Genomic DNA, 22364 nt, shown 5'->3' on the forward strand with positions numbered 1-22364 from the left:
CGAGCACGAGTTACGGTGCTTATTAACGGTGCTTAACATTCTTCGCTAAACGCGCCAACTTCTCTGACGTCTACCATTCACATCCGCTTACTTTCATCGTACCTTGATCAAACTTTTATCGTTCGTTATAATAAATGTGTTCCGTATATATTAGTAATATATAAATGTGTTCGGTGTTTTAACGTATGTTAAATAAATATTGTTGGTTATATTGTATTGTAATAAAGTTATGTTATATTTTTGAAGTTGAAGCTATTTTTAAAACGAATTATTCCTTCGCAGAGGATCAGAAACTTTACTATCATAGTTCTCGAAACGATAACAATCTTCCAGAGAATTAATTTCTGTAAATTAATTTCTTTCTGTAGAAAATTGCCATTTACTTCGAAGATCAGCAAGCTTCTCAAGGGAAGATTAGTTCATCGACAAACCGTGTTTCCAAGATACTTTGTTATCTACTTTGTTAAGCCATATGCCTAGTTGTAACTAGAAATTCGTGAGAATCTCGACAATGTCGGTGATTAGCGCCACTTTTCGTATATCAGTTCGTCTCTATCGTTTTCCACGCGTAGAAGAAAGTCGCGACTATGAAAACTGTGAGAAAGTTAGCCACTAAAATAATTAACACGTATCGTGCTCTGTATCGATCGCGTCGATGCAATGCTTTCAGAGAAGAAAGAAGGAGGAAAGTACGAATTTATGAGAATTGTTTCTTCGGAGACCAGCTTGCGCTTTCTAACGCCATCACGAGAAACGCTGTAAACATCGACCTCTATACAACGTAACGATCCTGAACGAAATTAATCCTGAAGAAGACGAAATCTTTTTACCAGCTTTTATTTTCCATGTATCGATATACGACATTCGCGGCTATAATAATTTTGTAAAATAAGGATCGTTTGCAATTACAATTTTTCTTTTTAAATAACATCAAAATAAATTCGAACAAAATAAATATATTAATACGATACTAATTTATAATATACGCTTAATATTGTAATGCATGCAATGGATACTTTGCTTTGCAGAAGAAAACGCTATATCTATGCTAATTTCATTTCTGTAACGGATAATTTTTCGTATTACAATTAATTTCTAAATAACCGTAAATAGTTTAGAAAAAGCATTGTACAAATTAAGAAAATTGTAGGTTTAAAAATTCTAGTCCGCGATCTAATCGTCGAAGCCTAACGGTTGCTTCTTTATACGCGCGTTGAAGTCACCAGCGGTGCTATCGTTTACCAGCGGCGCTGTTTTACCGACGTTGACTTTCGACTGTGTCATTTCTGAACTCTTTCAAAAACCTCTGTACCATTGCGTTAAGTCTGTTCGTTGTTTTACGCGCATTGAAAAATACATTATTGTATCGGTATCAATATCGGTATACAAATATCAATATAGTAAAATAAACGAACACCGCGTTAAATACAAGAATATTCTGTTACATACTAATAGAAAGTAACATGTTACCATATGCAATGCTAAAGCACTTGACCCATGCTTGTCCTAATATAATTTCGTCGATTTTCTTTACCTTTTGTTTCGTCGATTTTCTTTAGCTTTCGTTTCGTCGAGTTAATCGATTTGCTTATCTATAACTATACCTCTACGAAACCCGTGTAACGCAATGTTTTCGGAACTTAATTCACAAACAACTCGTCAGTGCTTAATTTCGACATCGAAGAAAGTCCTTCAAAAGGGAGGTGCTCGATCCATCGTTGGATTCTGTTTTGTTCTTCGTGTACAAGCGTCGAAGGCAAAGCGGGGGCAATGTCAAGGTGCTATAAGGCTTGGCGCATCCCTGACCGTCGGTCATTCCACGCGGAGAAATTCGATCGACACGGAGAAGGTTCGGGGAACGTCGACATACAGGAGCCAACGATCTGAAACCGAAGACAACGATGAAGAGCATCTTGTTGGTGTGCGCGTGTTCGTTGCTGATCGGCGTACAGGCCATCGGTAGATACAGAGGATTAGAATTTTTAGAACCTTGCTCCAGCAGGGACTACAATATCGAGAGTTGCCTCGCTAGGTCAGCCAATGCTCTCACCGAACACTTCCGGCATGGTAAGAAATTATTTGCGTTAAACTATTTGGCCAAGTTTAGTGGAATAATTAATTTAACCTAGATTAACGTCTGATTTTTAATATTGTTAATATTTATCATCCGCGTGTATTTAGGTTTTTAACGGAATATATCGATTAAACGTTTGTTAGCAGAAATCTTAAAATAGATAGGAAAATTATACTTGTCGAATATCCTTCGGATTATAAATTTTTAGCGAAAGCAGGATTTTGAAAAAGTGTTGAACGCGTGTTTTACACTTTTTAGTGTTGCTACAGAGACTACCTCGGGAAGAGTGCCGGGATCAAAATCCTCTTCTAACGGTACCTATCTTGTAGAAATTCTCATGGGAATATCGATATTCTACTACGCATAATTACGTAATTGCGGAATTAACGTAACTCTAGAACTAAACTGTAAAGTTTAATCGTTAAACAAATGTTTAGTTTAATTATCTTCAGACATTTTACCTGTTATTTGATAAGTCGATAATCGTCTACACGTTTTACGATTTATTTCGATTTATTCCGATTTATTTATCGTTACTTAAACATACACTAATCTCGTATACGTTGAGTTCTTGCTTAATACGTATAAGACTTTAAAAGGTACAATGATCGCTTACGTAAAGGTATCTTACTTTTTCCAAATGTATCAAAATAATTTCTCCGATATTTATAAATATATTTGCAAATAAACAATTGTTCTCTCCTACCCTTAACAAACTCTTTTCTGAAAATATGAAAAAACACGTTCTCCGATAAAATTTTATTTCGATCGTTTCGTTCGACTCTAAATTTCGTTCGTATCTCGAATCTGTGACTTTTCTCTCGATCATTCGCCGCAAGACACCTGATAGATCGCAGTGACCAAGTTGCATTACACACTTGCCCGAGATCCGTAGACCCATTTTCTAAAAGTAGGATTCGCGTGTCATGCGGTGAAAAATACGGAAGTCGAAAGTCGGGAATTACAGATTGCGGGAGCACGTGGTATCGTTGAGAACGAGTGAAAAAAAGAAACATCGAGCGCCAAAGAAGCAGGTTATAACGGTGTATTCGAATGGTCACCCAGTGTCCTACATTCCACTAGAACTACGCGTACGATGGAATAGGCTCGGTTTACTCGAGAACATTGAATAAAACATCGCAGCAATTTTTAACATCGAAGCGTTCATCTTTATCTGACATTTATAAGAATTTTTTTCTCGCTATTCTTGATAAATGATATAACAATAAACGAACGTAGACAGAGCTGTAATCGATCGATTAATCTTTTTCCTCCTTTCGCCGTTCCTTTTAATTATAAGCACAAAATTGACGTTCGTTCACATCTGCAACACGTGAAATGGAAAAAAGATCTCTCTAAATATAAATCGAAACACATCAGTTTTCTCGAGTATTTTCAACCATTCCAAAATTTTCTTTCGCATCGTTCGATATTTAAACGATATTTAAATTTCCTAATTTCGACGATAACCAAAGAAAATACGAAATTAACTTCAAACTGCCTGATACAGATCGAACGTGTTAATTTAGCGATTATCGAACCTCAGGTTTACCGCAATTGGGCTATCCAGAGGTGGAACCCATTATCCTTGACGAACTCCATATCGCACTTGGTGGGGGACCGGATGGCTACAGGGCTCAGTTTAAGAACATTACAGCAAGAGGAGTTTCTACGTTACGAGTGACTGGTTTGAGGGCCAGATTATCGGAAGACGAGGTGCAGCTGCAATTAGCCCTCAGCATTCCGAAAATCAGAGCTGCTGCCAAGTACAGGTCTAGCGGTACCTTGCTGTTGGTGAAAGCCAGCGGTGCTGGTGACTATTGGGGTGAATATGGTAAGGAACGATAGTTATTTTTAATGTAATTATCAATGGAGAATGTAATGGTAATCTGTGATATTTACTGATTATTAACGTGGTAATAAAGTGTACAGAATGGTTGGTAACTGGGGGTACAATCGGAAAGGGGGTGATTCTACGCGAAAAAATAAGTCGAAAATGTAGAATAAAAATTTTTCGTTCGAGGCTTTGTTTCCGAGAAAATCGACTTTGAATTTTCAGTCGGTACGCGTGCACTTTATCGCGTCTCGTTATAACGGATCTCACTGTAGATCGTTGTCTCGATGGAAAAATAAAAAAAAAAAGGAATTAAACAAAATTTTTTATTCTATATTTTCGACCTCTTTTTTCACGTAGAATCACCCCCTTTTCGTTTGTACCACCAGTTACCAACCACCCTGTATATTGATATAGCAAATATCAGTGTCAGGGACGGCGTGCCCGTTTGCGGGGCCTGAATACACATTCAAATCCTACGCTTAAATTTTACAACGAGCAATTATTTATTTACGAATGCTGTTACGTATTATATATTTGTTATAAGCATTTTTTTAAACAAATCCGAATAATATTTTCTCGCATGCTTAATTCGCTTTCAAGGGACAAAAACTTCAACGAAAGTAGACAATTTGTAATCGTGTATGACTTTTGCAAAAAACCATTGATGTAGTTTAATTTCCCCAAAATAGTACATTTCTCTGAAAATGCCTGGATCTTTTTATCTAAAGTAGAATCCAGGATACGAGGACTTTATGGAGTTACACTAAACCGTCATGATTTTTGTCACTCCTTTAAACTGAATCGTCGCTACTAAAAAAATGTCTTGCATCTGTTAATGGTATCGTCATCCTGTAAAAAGTTAATCAAAATCGGTGTTTTTTAATTGCGCTGCCTCTCAAAACGCGGGGCCGGGTTCCGGCAAACGCGTTGAACCTGCCTTGCGCCGGCCCTGATCGGTGTAGTTAAGACGAATCGTAAAGATTGCCAACACTTTTGCTTTGCCGATAGTCGAATTATCGTTAAGAATTGCAATATCAGAAATTTGCAACCGTATAGATGGTAAATTTTCCTGTATTCTACGTAAGATTGAATTTCGATTGCTGGGTTAAATAACGTTAATCTAATTATCGAAATGTTAAATTTGCCTATCGTACCAACATTGGTAAACTATCGAACGTTACAATTGCAAGAGCCGTAGAATACTACGATGAACCGTAGAATAGATACTTCGAGTGAAATGCTTCGAGTTCAAATGGGTTACTCATGAGATAAAGTATCAATTAGATGGCTGCGAGTAGAAGCGGGTTGTGACGGTGAGCAATTATAATTGAAGAGATAAATAAACAGCGATGGTGGAACATCGTGGGCTAAGTGAAAAGGTAAAAGTCACTAGCGTCCTCAACTTTCACCATCGACGTAATGGAAATTTGTTTTCAGCTGATTTTTATGTTCCGTACCGCAGGCAATACTGTGCCGAATTCGCAACAATGTCTATTTAATTATAGAAACGATAATTTTAACGATAACATTGTTCCATATAAACAGAAAAAATTTTTAGAAAAAATTTTCTTTTACTAAAAATTATCTTCCAGTACCGGAAGATTGAGTAGCAATGAAGTATCTGTAATGAATTGGAAAAGTACATAAACACTGATGTTAAAGATTCTTCATTTGCGTAATACAACACCCGTTTTTAGAAGAGAAAACAAAAGGCTGGTATTCTTTTACTCGGAAAAATTAATTCACATAAGAATTTAAAAATTCTTTCAAAAATTCGGCATACGTAAGATACAAATATGAATGATACAATAATCCTATAGTCGATTTATTTATTTATACAACAAAATTATTCAGAATTGTATACATATACAGGGTGGTTGGTAACTGGTGGTACAAGCGGAAAGGGGGCGATTCTACGCGAAAAAAGAAGTCGAAAATATACAATAAAAATTTTTCGTTCGAGGCTTTGTTTTCGAGAAAATCGACTTTGAATTTTCGGTCGGTACGCGTGCACTTTATCGCGTCTCGTTATAACGGATCTCACTGTAGATCGTTGTCCCGATTGACGTTATTTTTTTAATTTTTAAAATTTTTATTCTATATTTTCGACTTCTTTTTTCGCGTAGAATCACCCCCTCTCCGCTTGTACCACCAATTACCAACCACCCTGTGTATACATTTTTAATTTATCATACATTCGTTCATTTCAAAGTATTGAGAGATAGTTTTCAATGAAAATATGGTAATAAATTGTTGAAAAAGTGTGAAAAATATAAGTTCTTTTCTTTTAATGCGACACAAAATGTTTATCTAAAGAAACGTAAAAAGATATGGACAATGTGTGCATCGTGAGAGACACTGAGCTTATCTTCGCGCGAATGGTAACGTTGACCTCTAATTAATTCGCCTTGTAGAATGCAACCAGTTTGGTATAATTGCACTTTGCTGTTTGCAACGCAGAGCGCAAACCTCTTGGCCAATGTGCAGATCTTCAAACATAAATTTTTGCTATTGGTAGGGAAATAGTATAATTTTTGCAGGATTTATAAGCGTATAAATTCTGTGATTAATGGAAAAAAAATTGTTTAGAATTCTACCTGTCAAGTACATAAAAAAAAGATCTACTTAGATTTAAAAGCAAATCTTTTTATGATTACAGAAGGTGTAAAGGCAAAAGTATTCATCCGGGCGAAACCATTCGCTGCTCAAGGTCGCAATTATTTAAGGTTGCAGCAACTTAAAATGGACTTTAGCGTGCAGAATATTAAGATGGGCGTCGAAAATGTTCGTGACAGCAACGCCATTATTCGTAAGTTTTTTCCTACAGAATTAATGGATTAAATCACGCAAATGTATGCACTAATCTTAACTAAGTTTTAACTGTTCAAAATGTAATTTAATTCGGTAAAAACTACGTTTCAAATTTGATCGACCTTTGATCGAATGGATTATAGCGTTGGCAATTTTGTAAAAAGGGTGACGAATATATCGATAGAGATCTTTACAGTCAGTTTGCTAGAAGAACGACATACGCGTATTAAGCGTACATATCTATGTATATTTAAAAGATTCTTGATTTTCTCAAAAATTCATTCTAAAAGCGAACTCTTCCAACAACAGAGTCGTCTTACTTGATAGAATTAGGATATTTAAAATAAGAAAAACGTTAGAAGTAAAACATTATTTTATTTCTTTGTTTAACTACTAAGCGAGACTGTTACGTAAACGGCAAAAGCGGAGAATCTTCTTCACCACCAAATGATATAATTATTAGTAATTTACTTTAAGTTTATCTTAGTCTTCCTAATGGTGTGTTCTTCTTCTACAAATCAACTGAATATCTATCTAAGCAATCAGTTTTTGATGGAAATCAACGAGTAAATTGCTGTATGTATAACATGCTGTATGTACATGTAAACATTCATGAAAATCGTGGTATTATGCATATAAGCTTACATAAAATCTTGGTTCTATCGGATGTGAGCGTTAAAGTCGATCTCAAACAATCTTAATTACCCTGTTTAATCATGTTTAATAAGAGTTTTTCTTTCTCTATGTTATTTCAGTGGCAGCATTGAATCTCTTCATTAATACCAACAGCCAAGAATTGTTAAAAGAGATGAAACCTGATCTAAGGAGGAAATTAGTTCAGGTAATGACAAGCTTCGTTGAGAGGATCTTTGCTCAGGTACCGTACGATGCGTGGATCATCGATTGAATCGATTAAAATTGCATCATATCTGTCGATAGTCACTTAAGGAAAAAGGATCACCAAATATCTTGCGACGCATCGATTAAAAAATAAGAAGTTTATGCATACGAAAGATACAACGACGAAAATGTTATCTTTATGTTCTTTTCTTTTTTAGAAGATTTTTTTGTCCACTAGGAAACGGATGAAATGGGCAGCAAAATTGAGTTTTATAAATATTTATTAATTTGTATATAATTTGTATTTAAATTTGTATTTTGTTAAAATCGACGACTGAGAATCACAATGTTGAAAGCCAGTCTATTGCTAATAATTTTGCTAATTTTCATAAGATAGTGTCCTGCATTTATTATTATAAAGCAGCTGTATTGTGGTGTAAAACGTACCGTGGCTGAGATTAAAGTTATACAGTTAACTTTTACAGTTTTTTATTAAACATAAGATTAAATTAGTCGAGCTGCGATAATTTCGAATCTTGAAGTAATTCGAACTTAAGACATTTCAACCTGATAAGCTTACTTTCGCATTATTTATGTCACTTATACGAATGTAAAATGTTGTAGACATTATGTAAGTGTATGTATGATAGTTCTAAGGAATGGATGATTTGCAATAACAATTTAAATGCCATCGAATTGGACTAATCACGTTATGTTACGTATTCGCGTGTTCATCGATTGCATTGTTACGATTATTTATGACTAACTGAAGAATGAGAATGACGGAAGCTGAATTATCGTTTAATATTCTTATCGTGCCAGTAAATTGGTATTCGTAACGATCGCAGCTTTCTCCGTTTTCATTTTTTAGTTTATAACGTGTGCTTCACACAATATATTTTTGTATACCTTGCTTCGTGTTATACATGTTTCGTGTTATCATTCGTTTTATATTCTCCCATGTGTTTTAACTATTTCGTTTCTACCGAATTCTATAATGAGCTTTCAAATCTATTTTAAACTGAAAAACAGATCGAACGACGTTATTAATACGAAGCTAAAAACAGTTTATTTTCTGGTATTTAAGAATTATGATGCAATGGTCGTTACATATGTATGTATGATTGCAAATAACACGTGTAAAATGAATCGAAATTGCAATCGCTAATTACATATTAAAATAGGAATTTCCACGAAGGAAAATCCTATGATTTATGAATTATTCACTATACGTGTACACGTTTCGTATTTAGAACGTATACAATCTTAAAATCCTCTCAGTACGTCGACGAATAGAATATTAGAGAGAAGAAGGCAGTTTGAAGAAATAATCGTTTATAACATTACGGCAAACTTACACATTTAATACGAGAAAGCACCGTTCACTTTTGTCACATACGTTTGTTAACGAAATAAGCGAAAAGTCATCATTTTTCAAACTCAAACAGATGAATCCACAGCGTCTGCGAAAGGTATTTGCGTGTCGTTGTGTTTATTATGATATTTACGTACTAATTAATTATGTCCAGGTATATGGAATTTCGTATTATTTGGTAAAACTTTCATACGAGTGCAAAAATGTAATATTACGAAAACGAAATGTAAAACCCGATGAAAAGTGCATCATTGAGAAGTAAAGGTGCGCGTAATTATTTTTCGTAGCTACTATACATACAAAATTTAATAGCCTTAAATATAGAATCGGAAAATGTTTTCCAAGTTAACGTTTTAAATTCTAAAATTGTATATAGTCGATATTTAACTCGTGCTATTTCCATTTACATGATATTTCACGCATTTGTAATATTTACAATCCATTTAACTAAGCTAATTATATTGTATTAACAATTCATGATATTTGAATAGAAATTTAATGCAACACACGGTAAAAGATAAATGACAACTATTACGCTGCTTGCTTCACTAAATTTAATAATTTCTTCAATGAAACGTCTCGTTACAAGCGAGTCTATTTGTCATCTTGCAATTTATCAATTTCAATGAACGAGTGTCGTGACTTTTAATAGAGTTCGTGGAAACTATACAAAATAGAAGAAACGAGAAGAATAATTAATGATTTCGACGTTTGCGACGTTCCGAAGTTCCGGAGCCTTTCGTGAAGATGATTATGCACGCCCGTCATTGTTCCTCGGATGGCAGACGAGGAAAATTAATGAAATTACCAATATGATTGGTCACATGATCTAATTAATATCGAATCATGCGCACGAAATGACAAAATAAACTTACAATGCGATCGGTTGATCGTTTGAAGATGACTTAATTTCACTGTTTTTCCTTTCCATGTCTTCTCTTATAATATGAAATATAATATTTGTACGTTGTACAAGGATAGAAGATATTCTCTTCTTGTAATAAAAACCGTATCACTTTTGCACCGTATCACGTCTGCAAAGAACGGAGAAAGGTGAAAAATAATATTTGTTAATTTTTAATCGTAAATGACATTGTTTGTCGCTGAAACAACTCGTTACCTTCAGATCATTTTTTCGATCTTGTCCAGAAGAAAAATTAAACTTCCGATTTTTTTAACTCGTTCCAATGTAGTAAACAGAGAAAGTACCAAACCGGATATGATTGTTAATTACACGACATAAAATATATATAAAATATACATAGGTATATATATTGCACACAAGAATTATTCAGGTTATAACAGATAAGATGCAGGAAAATTTGTATTCTTAATCTAAGATGTTGTAGTATTCCTCGATTAATCATAAAATATTTATTTACATGAATAAAAGTACTATAGTTGTAAGAATATTTTCACGTGTAAATTAATACACACATAAATACATGTAAATAATATTTCTGCCAACGTTTATAAAAAAGATAATCAATAATTCATGTTTTTAAAGAAGCAGATAAAGACACTGGTACTCCTTGAGTTTATGTTCTTATTGTGGTTTAACTCGAACAACACGATTCGAAGGTGGCAATTTTTATAACGCAATCCTACAATTAACGAGAAAGTATTCGTTTTCGGCGTTTGCTTTTGGATATGATAGTGGAAAGAAACACGAATGAAATTAAACAGTAGGGGACACGAAACTTTTTTTCTCTCAATATCGACCATTTATTTCTTATTTTTCAACAGTAATTTTCTTTATGATTATTTTGATATTTCCATGACATTTTGCTGAAATTTTTTCTGGAGGAATGCTCGATACATTGATTCATATTTATACGTAAACTTGTTATTATTTATGTGTAATATTATATAAGAAGCGTTAAAACATATCCAGAGAAATAAGCGTTATTTTTAATAATCTAAATTATAATATAATTGAAATAAATTATCGTTACATAAAATACCGTTTTTGAGAGTTTTCTTCTTTGGAGTAAATAACGTTAGATTACAACTAACGGAGAATCGTTTATCTTTGCTGAAATTTTATAACTCGTTATAGTAAATAGTTAAAAATAGGCGTCCTTGCCAAAACTGTATTACATTTAATTATATTTCACAAACGTTTATAGAATTCGGCAAGAAATTTTAATGAAATTTGGCAAACTCCATTTCGATTCTATTTTTCAAATTGTCAATTAATTCTTTCAACGTTAAACCGTTTACTCATAAATAGTCCGATTAAGATATATTAGATTTATTTGTTTTCTTCTTTATTTTTTTTTTTTTACGATCTTTTTTTCTTTTAAAAATCGCTATTCACTTCTGGGAGAAACCTGTTTTTGCTAATTATTCACAAATACGAATTCAAGTAAGCTGGCAACCTATCTTGTTATTCATATTTAATTTGGCGAAGAGTCTCAAGTGAAATTTTACTTCTAAATAGGTTTTCGGGATTAAATTTTAATTTGGTAAATGAAATGTTTTTTAAATGATTGCTTATCTATAGGGGACAGTATGTTTTTACGTTCAAGCAAAATTTCATTAAAAATTCCTAAATCAAGCAAATCTAAATACGAAGATATTCTCTTCTTATTTAAATCTCTGTCGGTCGTTTATATGCAGAATGATGAAGAGATCCTAATAACGGAGCATTGTTTCCCTTTCGTCGCTCCATAGCGTTGATTTCATCGAACAGATACGCTCTCGAAGAATCAAAATGGATAAATCATCTCTATGACGCGTTTCAATGTGGCGGACGCGCTGAAAACCACGACTACGCTACCTCGATCTACTAATATTCTAAATGCGTATTGTCTTTCCTCTAGCAACGACTGCTGGTCGTTGCCTGTTTTCCAAGAAAGGGACGCGGACAAACGAAAAACCGGCCAACCGGCTCGTGATACTCGACGACGTCGTCGAAGGACAGGGTCAAAATACTATTTCTACCTTGATACATCACGTGCATATGCTTCCCTGCGAACATTTGCTTCTTTTCGAGCACGTTCGCTCCACGTGTACGCACGTTTTTCGTAAAAATCATTTCAATTATACGCGATACAGTAAATTTGCGAGGTTTCTTTCCGTGGCGAAGGATGGCTATTTTTATCCTATCCTCTCTCTCTCTCTCTCTCTTTCTCTTTTTACTTTTCTTTACGAGGTCATTTCGTATTTCCGCATAATCAGAATTTTGTTCCTATGTAGAATAAAATGCACGAATATATAATTAAAAATTATTTACGAAAATATCAAATTATCTCGTAGGATAGATACGAGATATGAGTAAATATATAGTTTTGTATTGTAATCCTACATTTATGCAAGAATTGATAATGGTTATATCGTAAGTGGATTTTCTGATGTCGGCATAATGCACGGTGATCGGTAGATCGTGTATCTTTATGGGAAATGTAATGCTACAACATTTATGGGCAATATATAGATATCTGATGTACAAAATAAATAAAAATGTAAAAAATATTCAAAACACAGTCGTCCTTGTAATATATTCAGTAGCTAAAAAAGGAATATATCTGCGGAAATATCCTTGTTCGTAAAAATATGCATTTGCATAAACGACCGCAGTCTAATGATCGGAAATGTAACTCTTATAAATGTAAAAAGACTTATGAATAAGCATGTGCAATTATTCAGTATACATCAGGCATTGTATACTTGAGCTAATAATAACGTTTTTCGCGTAGGAACAAGAAAGCGTAATTGATCGTATTTTTATAGAAATTGATACATAATTTCATTCTCTTCTTCTCTTCGCTATCGTATCTTCGTAAACCTTTAATTTTGATAAACGGTTTTCTTAAATTTCCTTAATACAGTCGCACGTAGTGAAATCGTAAAAGGATACAACGTAACATAGCACCGTGATCAGAAAGTAAAATTATAAAAATATCGAATGAAACACACGAAATGGTAATATGGTTTTAGTCTGTGATAGCAGCAATAGAAAGAAATAAAGCTAATAGACTTTTGTTGTAATTGTAAAAAAAATAAGGGAACCACGAAATTATTAGAGCCACAGCGTGATGATAAGAAAATAACGCGCATGTAAAAGATCATTTTTCTAACGATCTTGCCAAACGTATATTTACAATCTGCAAAAACAACAAAAACTCGGCACGACTAGATTTTCATTTGAAAATTAGTGTGAAATCATCATTTAATGCAAGTGGCTTTAACAACAATATGATCATCCTACTGCATATGGATATTGGTATTAAGTAATTAAACACTGCAAGATGACGATTAACCACCTACTTATTCAATGTTTTTATTGAAATAGTAGCGAATTGCGTCGCAGGCGAGATAGTTTATCAGTTTTTATGATGGAAATTGAAAAACATTGTAGGTGATGATGACAAGACAGAAAAAATCTTAGATAGAAGAAAAAGTTTTCCTTAGGTGTCGTTGCATTTTTCAGGAATGAGTCAACACGAGCCAACAGTTTTGTTTCTTTTTGTATTGCATAATGATGGAAATTAATCGAAAAAATACGAAGATGTATGGTTAACTCGTTGTAAGGAAGATCTATGGAAACATCATTATACGAATGAAAATGCGAATTGAAAATCTTATGAATAAAACAGAAATTTTAAATGTTCGTTGGCAAACACGAAGGTGAACAACTATAGATGAAATTAACAACGAGATGGGAGCAAAGTAAAGTATTATCATCATTATGCTCAGATTTTGAAAGGTTGTAGATTTTTTTATAATCGTTTAAACCATATTCTGCATTAATTTCAACGACTGATCCATTCGATTAAATGTTTCTTGTAATTTGTACGATACTCTAAATAAAACTCTTGTACTCGACACGCCAAAGTAAAGTGAAAAAGTCAAATTTAAAAACGTACGTATTAGAAATTCAAGCATTAGAGCACTCTAGGATCCATTAGATCTTGGAATTTCCTCTTAGACACTGCTTGTACATCTCCAACGAATCTTCAAATACATCAGTGTAATAGAATTCCATTTACTTAAAAGTCAACGAAGGACAAATAATTTATGCAACTAAGGTTCACTGACTTCCCCCGCAATCTATCATTTCTCGCCGAAATAATACAATTTCATGTTCGGATAAGCGAATTCGCTCAACAGGAAGTTCATTATCGATCACGTAGTGGCGTAGTAGGTACAAGACATAATAACGTGGAAACGCAACATCATTGGGAAACGGAAATGAAGTAATTTACAAACTATAAAAATAGAATAGATTTCCGTGATTAAAAAAATAAAGCTAGTCCGTCATACTCGCATAATGTAGGGTAAATGTTTCGTAATTCGTAAATCTTCGATAAACATTGAAATAGTTTGGTCGGGAACGAATTATAATTGGAAATTTCAAGAATTTTATGAATTTTTTCTTTCGTCGTTATTATATAATATTATTATAGTTACATCACGTGTATATTATTACAATACGCGTGTGTTATTTCATATGTAATAAATAACGTAGATAAACTAACAAAAATCGCAAATAAATCGCGTTAATACGACATTGACCTTTAACGAATTAAACTTCGTCCGAGTAATTAATGGAAAGATAAATTGAGTTGTAGAATGTATAGCTCGCATGAATATGCACATTTTAACGTGTATAAGATAAAAAATATCGCAACACACGCCTTGTCAAGATCACATGTTGAGAATTCGTAATGTCCTCCAGCACGTTGATCTGGATGCTCTAGAGCAAGTATCATCGACGAATAACAGCAGAGAGGGGAGAAAGGTAGAACTATAAGGACTTGAGGCTGACCTCCGCGTTATTCACTTGTAGACCGACAATCTGATCATTCGTGGGTGACTAAACAGCCCTGCTCTTTCATTCGCGATCGTTCTCATTCGAGATTCTCCGTTACAACGATCGAGATATACTTTTATATTTATTTTAACTCTTTAACAAAATTTTCTTCGACTCAAGAAATTAATCTTTAAGAAGAAGAAATGAAGACAATCGTGCTAGCCGGATTGATCGTGGCGATTTTTGGCGTTACTTTCGCGCACGAACTACGTAAGTGACACTTTGCAATTTTTATTCTTTCGATCAATCTCTTTTAATTTTATCGCTTAGGTTTTCATTTATAGTTCGGCTACCGGTTGAATTTTACGTGCAACGTAGCACGAATTTTGGTGATTTATAGTCGAAGGTTTACGATCTTCGATGATTTATCGATTTACGATATTTTTGGAATACACCGTGGATTTTGGAATATTTTCATACGTGATATTTTAACGTGCGATCGATAAGTTTTTAAAACGAGTCTGAAATTTTATTCTACTAGGAAATTCGTTTACGTGACTATTGTAGTTTTGTAGGAAACTGTTAAACGAAAATGTGTCGCATCGTCTGGAGCAACGAATTGAAACACGCGCGTAATTTTGACGTTTAATTTGATTTGCCAAATTATGGATATGTGCGCATGATAATTTTATCGTTTGCGAGAATTTTATAAAACGACAAAGCTGTCATTTAAAAATTAACGCGGTGGTATTATCAAATCTCATTTCCTATTTAAGAAGCTACCTTACTTTTAGATTCAGTGTAGTTTTCAAATTATAAGTCAGATAGGGAAGATTATTTTAAATCGTAATTAGTCATTAGGTGCACGTAGTCGATGAATCACATAATTAATTTTAATGTATGTATGTACACCTACTACGTACGCATTTCAATGGACATTCTAATCTTAATAATTTAGCCGAGTATGTGAGCAATATAATACAGGAAATAGTGAGATGCATAGGAACCGTATTTACAAAAAAATTGTATTATTCATTTTCAAGTCTTTTTAATTGTATATTTTCATATTTGAAAACATATTTTTTTTTTTTATCTATTCTATATTTTCTACAATTTTTAATACATGCAATACGTTAAATCACATAAGTTACTTATGATCAATCAGTTTTCTTCTTTTTTTTTTTTTTATTTATTTATTAAAATTACAATCAATTCTCGCGTTGAGAATAATCAGTTTTCTAAAACGAAAAGTTTCTATTAATCTTTGTCACAAGTAATTTACATTGATTGTGTTTAGTCATTAATTTGTTACAAAGTACCACAAGGTAAACCTGACAAGAATTCATATATTTGTAAGTTGTAATTAGTATCGTCATGTTGCTTTTGAAAATTTCAAAAGATAAATAATAACTTATCTCGAGTTTGTATTTGCATTACAGAAAAAGCAACTGGACGTATGGGCATATAACTAGATGTATGATTTAATTCTATGAAAACGATATAAATATTGAATATTAATTAACTTTCTAGTAATTGAATTCAAAGAAATTGTATTCCAGCAATTTTTATCGATTTAGAAGAATATTAAAGACATTTTTGAAATTTTTCGTAAAATTGCTTTTTCTCCGATTTATCGTTCACAATTGTAAATTAAACGTAAAATAAAAATTATTTATTGCTAGCTATATTTTCGGGATTACTGAGATTTTAAATGATTATATTTCTTCGTAGTCTTCTTTTTTATCTTTTCGTTTTATTCTTTCAGCTGACATTTGTTTGTTAACATATTCTACTTACTGTCGCATTTCACGCTCCATGTTCGATGTAATTTACATATTTATGGAAAAACGTTACTATTGAATTTATCTTCGATTAAATAAAAATCCATTTCCAAATAATTTCCATTCTACCATTTTGTAGCAAGAAGAAGAAGAAGAAACATTTTAAAATGAAAAATTACAGTCGACATTTAGATTTAATCATCGATTTAGATGTTTCGTCATTGATATTGATTTCGTGATTAAATAATAATTAATACTTGTTTGTTAAATTGCATGCAGCCGATTTCATTCACGTTTGCAAGAAGAACGATCCGAACTTGGCCGATTGCATAAAAGCAAGTGTGAATAGCCTTAAACCCAAATTGAAAACTGGAGTACCAGATTATAAAATACCATCTTTGGAACCATTGAAATTGGACGAATTAGTAGGCACGTCAGGAGGGAACATCAAATTGATGCTGAAGAATGTCACCGTTCATGGCGCCAGTAACTTCACGTTATTGAAGTTGAAGTAAGTAGCAAAATCAATAAGAAAAGAAACTTTTCATAATTTGTAATATCTGAAAGATTCAAAGTGGAAGAAAATTGAAAAATTACGATTTATTCCTCTTAATCCAACCAGTTACATATTTGAAGTTAGAATTATTTCGACGAGATTAAATAGTGAAGTTCTTCGCGTTGTTTGCAGTTCGCGTGGTATAAATGTTCACGCGATAACTTTTCTGGAAATTGAAGATTATATTATGTCGTTCAAAGATCTATCAATTGCCATAATTGCAACATTTCCCATCTTCATAATATCTTTGTTGCTTCATTCTCGATCTCACAATTCCCGCAATTACAAGATGTTTCGATAAACCGAAGCGGCTGAGAATATATCCGATCATAAACTATTTATGTTTCCAGTCAATATACAATGGTCATTAGATTCTAAATTGTTGTAAGAATACGATGATACGTCCTAACAAGTCTGATATTTCACGCTTAAAGAGAGATACGTTATATTTTGATGTGATATTTTTAAATACTTTTAACAACTAGATCGTATGATATACATTTAAATACGCAAATATACAGGGTGGTTGGTAACTGGTGGTACAAGCGGAAAGGGGCTTTCGTTCGAGGCTTTGTTTTCGAGAAAATCGACTTTGAATTTTTGCTCGGTACGCGTGCACTTTATCGCGTCTCGTTACAACGGATCTCACTGTAGATCGTTGTCTCGATGGAAAAATTGTTATTCTATATTTTTGACTTCTTTTTTCGCGTAGAATCACCCCTTTTCCGCTTGTACCGCCAATTACCAACCACCCTGTATAAGTTTTGTACGAGAAGAATTTCTATTTAAGCTTCGGTTCTTTCGCTGTGTTTGTAAAAATATAAAAATATTCACAGTATAGGCATTGTTGATACACGTATTTTAAAAAAATTAGAATTAAAAAAAGTTCCATAAGTAAAGATATTACTAGCGAATTTTTATCGACGAATTTTCCACTTTTACAGTTGTAACGCGTTACGTCGTTTATTATAAAATTTAATGCGCTACGAATTATGTAAATGATTTATGATATGATTAAGTTTGCGTAATAGAAAGTCGATAGGATCAGGGAAAATGTCAGATTCGAGCATCATTATTGTGTCTGAGTTGTAATCTTGATTATGAACGATGTGTCTATATAACAGTGAAAGAATCGTTGTGTCTAGACGCTATAATGTGTCGTTGATTCATCAATCATCAGTTTTTATCATAGCATGGCATTCATGTTCGAGAAGTGACAAGATCAGGATTATTTAAAATTTTAAATAATTAAAATAATTCACTTTAGCTTTTGTACCTCTGCGTCGTAAAGATGAAGTTATTAATATTTCAAGTATTCAGTAAATTTCACAAGTATCAAGTATCGTATATAATACAATTTTGACTGTGAATTAAAATTGCTAGAAACTTGCTATGTTTCCCTCTACAATAGACTGTACAAAGTTTGTTTATTACGAAAATAATGATGTTGTTGCAAAATTCGATTTACCTACTGTCAGTACTGTAAGTTAATTATTCGAGACGAGTTTCAGTGAATATGAAGGAAGATTGCGTAGCAGGTTTCATAAAACAAACTTGGCTTCCGTCATTATGTCAAATTAACCGGGTAATGACACATGTTATGAACTCGGCGATGAACGACCTGCCTTGAAATGACATTCGGAAATGACGACGTCGTATAGCGTAGCAGTTAAGTATGTTCGCGAAGACGAACTTGGACTCGAGGAGAAACGAATTAATTTCAAATGTTCCAGAGAATTCGGATAATCGGAAACCTAAAAAATTCCATTCTTTGGTATCGGTATTACCTAATTTATCGTAATTTTTTAAAAATATAGAAGAATGAATTATAATGAATTATACGCAGTAAAAATTCGAAAAACGCGTGGCAAATTGTACAAACCGAGGAAACTGGTTAATTGGGATTCGATGAACAGATTGCAGGACCCTTTTACACTTTGATAAGTACCAGTAATTTTCACTGGTATTGGTATAAGTAGCCTTGATACAAAATTAGTTTCAGTTTGAATACATAAAAAACAAAATAAAACTCATTATATTATTCTTTTAGTTATCTTCGCGAAAGTCGTTATATCATTGCGGGAAAAAGATATAACATAAAGTAGGAATTTTGAAATAAAGCTGTAAAACCAGCCAATTTGACTGGTGTGGTATTTTTAGTGTTAGCATCTAGCGATCGATCCGGAATTTTCCCGATAACCGATATCGTCATATCGAATGATACGCGGTAAAAATTTGAAAAACGCGTGGCAAGTTGTTGAAAACGAGGAAACTGATTAAATGGGGTTCGATAAACACATTGCAGGAACCTTTTACACTTTGACAAGTACCAGTAATTTTCACTGGTATCGGTATAAGTAGTCTTGATACAAAATTAGTTTCAGTTTGAATACATAAAAAACAAAATAAAACTCATTATATTATTCTTTTAGTTATCTTCGCGAAAGTCGTTATATCATTGCGGAAAAAAGATCTTTCACATTTTTTATATTTCCCCTTTTTCTGGTTTATATCTTTTTCAACGTTTCGTCTCATACTTCGTTATTTATCGTCCTTAAGTCTTGAAAATCAGATGCAATTCATTGGTGATGATTGATTCCCGACGGGGTGACTCATAAACGAATAAATAAAACAACAGTAAGAGATCCTCTCTTTGTATTCCGCATATGCGCGAGTGACCGTGACACGAACTGCTATGGCTCTAGTTGGAAATAATTTGTATGGCGAACGTGACAGGTGAATTGCAAAAAGGGATGGAAACCGTATGTTTGGAAACGATGAATGTCAGTGACGTGTAATTTATTAATCAAACGATTCTCCTTGTTTCTATCAATCAGAATCGTTTCTATTTTAACTAAAAGTTCTTTACGAGCATAGGAAATTATATAAAATTATAAAAGGAAATATTCTTCGATCGCCACGAGATTTTTATACATTTTATCCTGAGAATATCGGAATAAATCGAGATATACTGCGCCGTAACGTTGAATTTTCGCAAAATATATAGGGTGGTTAGTAACTGATGGTACAAGCGGAAAGGGGGGGATTCTACGCGAAAAAAGAAGTCGAAAATATAGAATAAAAATTTAAAAAATTAAAAAAATAACGTCAATCGAGACAACGATCTACAGTGAGATCCGTTATAACGAGAAGCGATAAAGTGCACGCGTACCGACCGAAAATTCAAAGTCGATTTTCTCGAAAACAAAGCCTCGAACGAAAAATTTTTATTCTATATTTTAGACTTCTTTTTACGCGTAGAATCACCCCCTTTCCGCTTGTACCACCAGTTACCAACCATCCTGTATAATATATTATGCCAAAACATTTAATTCTTACTAAATATTACATCGTCTTTGCCAGTGAATTACGAGGTCATACTTCGTAACGAGCGTTTCTTGTCCAACGGTGTAATCTGAATGGTTCGTGTTGTTGGACGAAGATGGTATCCCGCTGGGGGTAGCCATCCACATGTTATTTAGCAATTAGGCTGGACAAATTTACCGAACGTCCAGCTGGACGAGTTGTAAAGTACAAATTAAATAATAATAATAATAAAATGTTGGAAATTTGTTAGTCCACGAAATTTATCTGATTTTAATCGTTCGAAGATATTTACTATTGAGGGTTATTGCGATAGACTACGCGTTAACCACGGTGGTTCCTTGTTTCGTGAATTAGGCGAATCGATTCTCGTCGTTTTCTTATTTTTTTTAGCGTTGTATCGTCGAGTCTGATACCTCGAGAACCGGCGATATATTCTTCGACTGTATCCCATGATTTTCTATGCATATCGATCTTCGTAGCCAACGAACACTAACCCAATGGCTACAAAGAGTACTTGCATTTGCATACTAATTAATTAGGATCACGTATATGCATTAAATTTTTCGTGCGAGTACAAAAATTTCATACTACGAAAATGAAACGTATGGAAGCTGATGAAAAGACGTAACCACCCTGTATATACCGTATCCGCGCATCTTTTTCAACCTGGCTCATCGGAGCCCACGTTGACGTTCAACGCTTTAGAATTTTAAGAAATTCTTGTATTCTTTCAATCATTCATTTTTTGATCCTCACTCAATTTTCCGCAGAGCCAATTTGGACACCCTAAACTTCGTAGTCGAGCTAGACCTTCCAAATCTTTCTATCGAAGGAAATTACGACGTGGATGGACGAGTAATCCTTCTTCAGATTCGAGGAAGCGGGCCGATTACTGGCGATTTTACAAATTGCAAGGCGCTGGTGAAACTGCAGATGCAGGTGTCAAAGAGAAGCGACGGTGAAAATTATCTGAAACTGACCGAACTTAAGACCAAAATCTCGGTAGGAGGTGGTAAACTGAATCTGCAAAATCTGTTCGGCGGTGATCCAGTTCTTGGCGAAGCTGTTAACACCGCCATCAACAGCAACTTCGACTCCTTTATGAAAGAGATAAAGCCATCTATCGAGAGCGCTATTTCCAACACGTTCACAGGGATTACAAACGGTATCCTGCAAGAGTTTACTTACGAGATGCTTTTCCCAGAATCGTAAAAACGTACCAAAAAATCTCGTAAATCAATGATCGAGCACTGACCACAGTGAGATGATCTATGTCATTTTTAAAGAAATTCATTGAAGTATGTTAGTAAACGACGAAGAAGATTTCTTAGTATTCTTAAATCTGGAATTATGATTTTGCTTTCGAATTATGTTGGAGATTATTGTACTCATTCGTTTGAAAGATAAAAAAATGCGAGTGTCGGGTACATTACGGATTTTTATGCATTTTATGGGAAATTGAAAAATGTAAAAATATGCATAGAATACATGTAATACGGCAAATATATGAAATATCCAAATAGTATATGTACATAAGTAGTTTATAACGTGTGGATGGAACAAATTTCTGCATAAATTCTATTTTTTTTGTTCTTTTTTTTTTTAGTGTAAATGCATCAATACTCGCAGTCTGGTGACGAAATATATAAGACGAACTTATACTTTTTCGCTACCGTTCGTAATAATCGCGTTAATATGTTAGTTTCTTTCATTGAGTTTTCTATCTTCCGTTTGCAATTATTATTGCGGTATCCTTTGTATTTTCTTTCTTAATTAATTTAAAAATACATTTGTAATATTGTAATTCTTCAGTTGCCATCTTCGATGTTTTGTGATTATTGCAATACTTTGCGATGAATTTTGAAAAAAAAAAATAGTTATCTGTATAATGCTTAAGGGGGCAATGCGTGAGTCAAATAAAGAAATTAATTTTACATCACGTTTACAGTTACATCTGTTTTTGGTTAATTACATAGAACGATATTAATACAAGAAATTGGTAAGA

General features: G+C 33.5%; 2 protein-coding genes across 2 annotated transcripts; both read left to right on the forward strand.

Moving 5' to 3' along the window:
* The first annotated feature begins 1431 nt into the window (after positions 1 to 1431).
* LOC100742006 (protein takeout) lies at positions 1432 to 9269 on the forward strand. Its single transcript, XM_003485354.4, has 4 exons — positions 1432 to 2067; positions 3621 to 3908; positions 6571 to 6720; positions 7478 to 9269. Exons 1-4 carry the CDS (start codon positions 1902 to 1904, stop codon positions 7627 to 7629), a joined length of 756 nt encoding a protein of 251 aa, XP_003485402.1. The 5' UTR covers positions 1432 to 1901; the 3' UTR covers positions 7630 to 9269.
* A 5384-nt stretch (positions 9270 to 14653) lies between these two features.
* LOC100742128 (circadian clock-controlled protein) lies at positions 14654 to 22310 on the forward strand. The gene is made up of 3 exons (XM_003485355.4): positions 14654 to 14965; positions 16756 to 16987; positions 21130 to 22310. Exons 1-3 carry the CDS (start codon positions 14899 to 14901, stop codon positions 21569 to 21571), a joined length of 741 nt encoding a protein of 246 aa, XP_003485403.1. The 5' UTR covers positions 14654 to 14898; the 3' UTR covers positions 21572 to 22310.
* The last annotated feature ends 54 nt before the right edge of the window (positions 22311 to 22364 follow it).

This window comes from Bombus impatiens, unplaced genomic scaffold (assembly GCF_000188095.3).
Source record: "Bombus impatiens unplaced genomic scaffold, BIMP_2.2 scf_0051, whole genome shotgun sequence".
Classification (NCBI taxonomy): Eukaryota; Metazoa; Arthropoda; class Insecta; order Hymenoptera; family Apidae; genus Bombus; species Bombus impatiens.

What these genes read in the sequence shown, in the direction of transcription:
- LOC100742006 (XM_003485354.4), top strand. Translation starts at nt 1,902, where the DNA reads ATGAAGAGCATCTTGTTGGTGTGCGCGTGTTCGTTGCTGATCGGCGTA. An exon ending in CACCGAACACTTCCGGCATG is followed by an intron (nt 2,068 to 3,620) that starts GTAAGAAATTAT and finishes ATCGAACCTCAG; the next exon opens with GTTTACCGCAATTGGGCTAT. An exon ending in TGACAGCAACGCCATTATTC is followed by an intron (nt 6,721 to 7,477) that starts GTAAGTTTTTTC and finishes ATGTTATTTCAG; the next exon opens with TGGCAGCATTGAATCTCTTC.
- LOC100742128 (XM_003485355.4), top strand. Translation starts at nt 14,899, where the DNA reads ATGAAGACAATCGTGCTAGCCGGATTGATCGTGGCGATTTTTGGCGTT. An exon ending in TACTTTCGCGCACGAACTAC is followed by an intron (nt 14,966 to 16,755) that starts GTAAGTGACACT and finishes AATTGCATGCAG; the next exon opens with CCGATTTCATTCACGTTTGC. An exon ending in TTCACGTTATTGAAGTTGAA is followed by an intron (nt 16,988 to 21,129) that starts GTAAGTAGCAAA and finishes AATTTTCCGCAG; the next exon opens with AGCCAATTTGGACACCCTAA.